The 6926-nt window shown below is 40.6% G+C and overlaps 1 protein-coding gene across 1 annotated transcript in view; it reads left to right on the top strand.

Moving 5' to 3' along the window:
• The window catches only part of LOC135103753 (uncharacterized), a 3960-nt gene extending 718 nt beyond the window's left edge, over positions 1-3242 (top strand). The window contains exons 2-3 of the mRNA XM_064010451.1: positions 88-225; positions 2035-3242. Coding sequence (XP_063866521.1) covers positions 88-225; positions 2035-2202 — 306 coding nt within the window. The 3' untranslated portion in view covers positions 2203-3242. The remainder of the gene's footprint in view (positions 1-87; positions 226-2034) is intronic.
• The last annotated feature ends 3684 nt before the right edge of the window (positions 3243-6926 follow it).

Raw genomic sequence — 6926 nt, 5'->3', positions numbered from 1 at the left:
GCAGTCCCGTTAGGATCCAAGTGAACAGTCATGAGGGTGATGCACTGCTACACTGCAACACCTGAATCACGCCCTCCTCTCCCCCAGATGGCGTTCCTCAACCTTCGCGTGGTGGTGGTGCTGCTGGCGGTGGCGGTGGTGACGGTGGAGCCAACCCTGCGGCGGCGTCAACGGTGCCACCCACAGGTCAAGTACGTCACGCAGTACGAGACGCAGTACCAGGAGGTGAGATCAAGTGAACTAGCCATTAAGAAATAAACTAGCCAATAACAAATAAACTAGCCAGTGATAATTGAACAAGCCAATAAAACAATAAACTAGCCAATAGAAAATAAACTAGTCAATAAAACATGAAAGTCAATAACGAAAATCGAAAAAAAAACTAACTACTCAGCCAAGTACAGAATATCAATAAATAATGAAATGTATACTTGAGGAATCAAATATCATTCCTGATAAAACCATAACTACCTACATCCACCCGTCATCCTTGTCCATAAATCCATCTAATCCTTTGAAGCTTCCTGAAGACCCAGCCTGATTGCTACGTCTATTCCAGTCATCCATCACTCTACCTATGCCAAAATCTTCCTATCTCGTTTTAAATCCAATTTAAACACTTAAAACACACTACTGACCTGGCACTAGCAACCTGACTACTGCATTTATACCAGTCATCCACCACTATCTGAACACCAATTTATTATTATCTTTTTTAATCGAAGTAGCTAGATCAAACAATTAACGCTCCGTATTGACTCGGCACTGACACCCTGACTGCTACTGTGCGTATTCCAGTCATCCACCACTCTGGAAACCAATTCCTTCCTATTTTTTAATCCAACTTCATCAAACAATTCAAGTTCCCTGTTGACTCTCACTGACCAGATTACAGCATTCATTCCAGTCATTCATTAGTCTGAAAACCAATTTCTTCCTATTTTTTCCCCAAACCCAACTTAATCAAACAACGCCTCGGCAGACTAGAAATAACAGCAGTGTTCCTTATCCCTTGCGACTCCCCCCCATACACTGACACGCAATAGATAGACTTAAATTATGGGTTGTGAGGGAGGAAGCTGAGGAGTCACGGCCCCATGCATCTGTACACATTAATTCCACGCCATATCATGACCAAAAGTTTCCCACGTGCAGTCCGTTACCGTCACACTCTTGGCTTTGAAAGACAGATGACAGTGAAGATCAGATGAAGGGAAATCCATGCAGGCACTGCATGCAACGCGGCTCTGAGACAACACACTCAGTACTTGGAACTGCAGAGAACGGAACCAGAGAACAATACCCTCAGAAAATAGAGCTGAAATTTGATGAAGTTAGATTTTAAAAAAGAGACAGGAAGGAATTGGTTCTCAAAGAGAGTTGTAGATGAATCTAATGTACTCAGTAATCAGGTTGTTAAAAGGGAACCTTAACAAATTACACAAATTTATGGGTGAGGATGATGAGTGCAAGTACTTTATGGGTGAGGATGATGAGTGCAAGTACTTTTATGTAGGTAGGTGTCGTACAGGGTCTGACACAGGTATGCCTGACGGCTTTTTGCAACTTCCCTTGTCTTCTAATGTTATGTTATGTTTCAGTCTGACCTGACACACTAAACATTTGCCCATGGACTCCTTATATCAAAACAGCTGCCTAGAAGTGCACAAAAGTCATTAGAAAATTCAGATGAATGTAAACACTTTGACTTCCAGATAACAAGTGCAATAAGACCTGCTGACACATTCTGTACTCAAGCTACATCCTTCCTTCACTATACGACCCAAAGTGAACGGCAGGCTTAAATATCACGTACCGGGAGGTGCAATTAAGCGTATTTACTGGTATTCTTTAACCAGTCACCCTTGCACTACCAGCCTTCTGACTCTATTCTTTTGGGATTGGTACATAACTGTTTTTTTCCCCTTTTTCCAGTCCTAGGCTAGAGCTCCTCCAAAAAAAAAAAAAAAAAAAAAAAAAAACGGAAAAACAAAAGAAAAAAAACTCTCTCTCTCTCTCCCTCTCACTCCCAAGGTACCGGTAGAAAAAGTAGTGTACCGGACGAAGGTCGTGCCCACCACCGTATACCAAACCCAGGTGAAGACGCAGGTGCAGCAGAAATACGTCACCGTCACCAAGACCCAGCAGTCCTATAGAACGGTGTGCCCCAAGCCCTCCTACGGCGGGTACGGAGGCCGCTAGGGACCTCACCCTCCTGCTGCAGCCGCGTGAAGGGGCACCACCACCACCGCCACCCTCAATATAAGTGTTGGTACAGTCAGGGTTAGAAATCTAGTAAGTTACCTTCGCACTCACTTCCATCGTGTATTTTTGCGTTTTATCTCAGTGTTCAATCCATTCAGTACCATTCAGTACCATTATCACTTCCTAAACTCCACAAAATCAAGTAATATAAATCCGAATAACGTTATAATTATGGCAGAGTAGTGACAAGAAGTGATCTTTAACTCCTTATGAAAAGAATTATCATTCAACAGAAGAACATAAGAAAGCAAGGCAAGCTGCAAGAAGCCACCAGGCCTACACGTGGCAGTCCGCGTATAAAACATACCTATCTTTTTATATCCACCTGTCATCTCCATCCATAAACTTATCTAATCTTTTAAAAGCTCCCTAATGAATCAGCACTAACAACCGATTCTTACCACTCTATCTGAGAACCAATATATTCCCTCTTTTTTTAAGTTTACCTTAATAATAACCATCCCCCCCCTTGGGTATTAAAAAACATAATGGAAGCGATGTCATAATACTGAATGGATTAAATCTGATCTGCTATGACTCTATTACCGGTCAGGTTTCGTAGGACTATCAGCGGGTCAGACCATCTGAGACTGTTATTAACAGTGAAAGTGTAGAGCGGCACGTTACTCTCCTTACCGTGACTGCACCAACGCCCCTGTGCTGCCTTTGTCTTGCACGCCGCCACTTCACCAGTCTGCTGTTCTCGCATCTGGTGTCCTATTGTGTGGTTGGTCATTCTGTTCAGTTATAAGCAAGTGATGAAAACAATATTAAAAACAACAAAATTACGGGTGTGTTGAACTCTTTTGTTTTTCATGTCAATATGCATCTGTTGTAATAGTATTTAGTTCCTTTAGCGTGTAGTGATCTTGTTCATTATGAGTGTTATACAGTGTTTTGTTTCATTATAAATGTATAATAAATATATTATATCTAGTGTTATGAACTCTCCTGTTCAATAAATGATAAAAAAATATTATGAGTGTATAAATTTGTTCACCTTATTTACACACACTGGTTGAAATGGTATTATATTATATATATATTTTTTTTTTTTTGTGACCTGCAAATGCTTAACACCTTCATCTGACAATTACTGTGATGAGTGCCAGCATAAACATGTAAGTTATTTGTTACTTTGATTTAATCATCTGCATCAATACACGAAAAATAACTTGCATTAACACTGAAAACTAATGAGAAATCTAATAATGGCTAAAATATTATAAGAAAAGAAAAAGAAAAGAAAAGAAACAAATAAATGAAAAAACAATAAAATAAGTAAATGCATGAATAAATAAAGATACATAAATAAATCAAATAAATAAACGAAGTGTCATAACCCAATGTTTTCCAACACAACACAGCTTCCACAAAACTCACTACCCTTATAAACACCAAACCCGCGCAGCGCAACATCAATACCGCGCCATGCCACAACGCCACACGCCTCACCGCGCCTCTTCATCTTCTACAGGAAACACGCCGTGGAGGAAGACCCACCGCCAGTACCTGTTATCTTACCTCACCTGGCAGCGGCTTTTCCCTCAATTATCTCTCCTCTTGAACCACTCTGTGACTTCCCCGCGGTAGTCTGGCATCCCTACACACACACACACACACACACACACACACACACACAGGGACAAAGGACGCTCGTAAAGGTCAATTGCGTAAGAAAAGTGGTTTGTTCGTTCGTTCAGTCAGGCATGCGTGGAGGAAGCGAGGGCGGTGGGAGGAAAGTCCATAGGTGATCATTGAAGGAGAACTAGGGAAGTACCTACAGGATGTACAGTAGTGTGGGAAGTGTGTAGCAGGTGGTGGTGTAGGCTGCGCAACACTAAAGAGGGCTGACTGCTCTTTGCCATGTTGAAATTAAAATACTTCATTATTTGTTATTTTTGGTACCATCGTTTTAGGAGAGGATCATAACACTCCACACATTTAGGGGGTATTGTTTTTGATTGCCTTTATGGATACTGAGAAACTTTATTGAAGATTTCGTCGCAAATCAATAGTTTCCGTGATAGAGGGACTTTTTTGTTAGGTGATGCTCGTAGGCTATGTTAGGTTAGGTTAGGTCAGGTCAGGTCAGGTTAGGTTAGGTCAGGTTAAGTTAGGTCAGGTTAAGCGCTCACGGTAGGTTAGGTTAGGTCAGATATATGAAGTTAGATCAGATTAGGTTAGGTTAGGTTAGGTCAGATTAGGTTAGGTTAGGTTAGGTTAGGTCAGGTTAGGTTAGCTTAGGTCAGGTCAGTTTAGGTTAGGTTAGGTTAGGTTAGGTTAGGTTAGGATTGGCTTCTTTTAAGCTGTCATCTCCATTCAAGTCCTCTAAGATTACCATTTTCGTGTTCCCTGCCCATAAACCCCGCTTCCCGACGAGTCCCCAAGATCGTATGGGGGTGAGGGGAGAAGAGGCAAAATTAAAATATATATGTACAATAGAAAAAATAATTAAATAACTCTAACAACAAAAAGTATAACAATAACAGTAACAGTAATAATAATGATAGATGCATATGCATGAATTATACTAATATGCTTTATACTTGAGAATCTAAAGTGTGTAATATTTCTGACATGTTTTATGCTCAAAATCGCTTAGAACACTGAAAAAAAAAAAAAAACCACACAGTAACGAATATCATAGTTTTGTACTCGAAGTGCAGTTTGGTCCTATTGTAAAAAATTGTCGTTACCTTTTTCTTATGTATTCTGTATTATTTTGGTAGGCTAGGTATGTGCAACAAAGTGAACTAATGCAATGGTAAATAAAAAAAAAAGTATAATTAAACAGCACTTTGTGAGTGTACAATATCTCATTATTTATTAGGTTTTCCTTTTCATCTGAACTTTCATATAATTATTTTTTACATGATATTCTGTTTATAATATCATCAAACTTTTCTACACCAACACCCATTAACTTCGTTATTTCACATGGTTTATATGCTTAAAATGGTTCACAAAACATAGAGATTAATATTACGCATACAGATCCAGCCTCCAGCCTCATTGTCTCCTTCTCCCTAATAATTGAAAGTAAACCTCGAGATTATGTTAAATTACTTGAGAAATTCGCCTAAACTAATACACACACATTAAATGACAACACATACTCGGCAGCTGTTAAATTACGAAGAGAAAATATCATAACAACAACAACAACAACAACAATAACAATCTGAATGGAGCAGAGCGAACATGGTATTGTTCAATGCCTTAAAAACTCAATCTCTCCATCTATCAACTCAACACAACCTTTCAGAAAACTATCCATTCTTCTTCAATGACACTCAATTGTCCCCCTCTTCTACACTGAACATCCTCTGTCTGTCCCTTTTTTATAATATAAATTGGAAACTTCACATCTCATCTCTAGTTAAAACAGCTTCTATGAAGTTAGGCGTTCTGAGACGTCTCCGCCAGTTTTTCTCACCCCCCCAGCTGCTAACTCTGTACAAGGGCCTTATCCGTCCATGTATGGAGTATGTTTCACAAGTCTGGGGGGGGGGGGGCGGTTCTACTCATACCGTCCTTTTAGACAAGGTGGAATCAAAAACTTTTTGTCTCATTTCCTCTCCTCTAACTGTCTGTCTTCAACTTCTTTCTCATCGCTGCAATGTTCCATCTCTAGATATCTTCTACCGTTATTTTCATGCTAACTGCTCTTCTGATCTTACTAACTGTATGTTTCCCCTCCTCCCGCGGCCTCGCTGCACAAGACTTTCTTCTTTCTCTCACCCCTATTCTGTCCACCTCTCTAATGCAAGAGTTAACCAGTATTCTCAGTCATTCAGCTTTTTTCTCTGGTAAACTCTGGAACTCCCTGCCTACTTCTGTATTTCTACCTTCCTATGTGAACTCCTTTAAGAGGGAGGTTTGAAGACACTTATCCTTCAATACTACTTACCTACTTACCCATGGCTGTCCCTGCGTGGACTGCGGAGTGTGGCTGTTTCTCACGTGGTATTCATCGTGGCTTGTTCCTCGCTGGTGCGGTGCGGTGGTGTGCTTGCATACGGGCATGGAAGTGTCTACGGTCACACACTGGACTATATTCTGAAACACTTCTGCGCTGCACCTCCACTAGTTTCAAAAGGCTTTAGTTGAAATGGCACGGGTGCTATAGAGTGCTTTAACGGTTCTAGTGACAGATTAACAAGATTTCTACATTACCAACCGGAGAAACGCTTGTGAAAACTGTTAATCATCTCTGTGGCCTTTGAAAAATAGTCGTGGTGAGAGCAAAGCGTTTCAGAATCACAATGCGGCCCCACACAACGCCATGCTTCAAGATCCACCTTCTCTGTGTGCTTCATCGCGTCACTACGAAATTTCTCGCGTTCTATAACCCGCGCCGTCACATTACGAAAATTCTTGCATACGTTTCATAGGTAGTACTTTAAAAAATCTCAGCGTCTTATCGCGACTATTTTACACAGGCCGTAGTTACAGGGGTTTTCAAGGATGTTTCCATTATACTAATTGTAGTTTAACAAGAATTCTATATCGTAAATGGTGAAAACATCCATGAAAACTCGATATGTGATCTTTGTGGCCATTTGAATTTGTCTTCATGAGAGGACAAACTGTTTAGGTAGGCGCACACTTGTTCGCATCGTACGGACGGCACGCATCGTACGCATCGGATTTTAGTA

This window comes from Scylla paramamosain, chromosome 9, assembly GCF_035594125.1.
Source record: "Scylla paramamosain isolate STU-SP2022 chromosome 9, ASM3559412v1, whole genome shotgun sequence".
NCBI lineage: Eukaryota > Metazoa > Arthropoda > Malacostraca > Decapoda > Portunidae > Scylla > Scylla paramamosain.
This window is presented reverse-complemented; position numbering and strand designations above follow the sequence as displayed.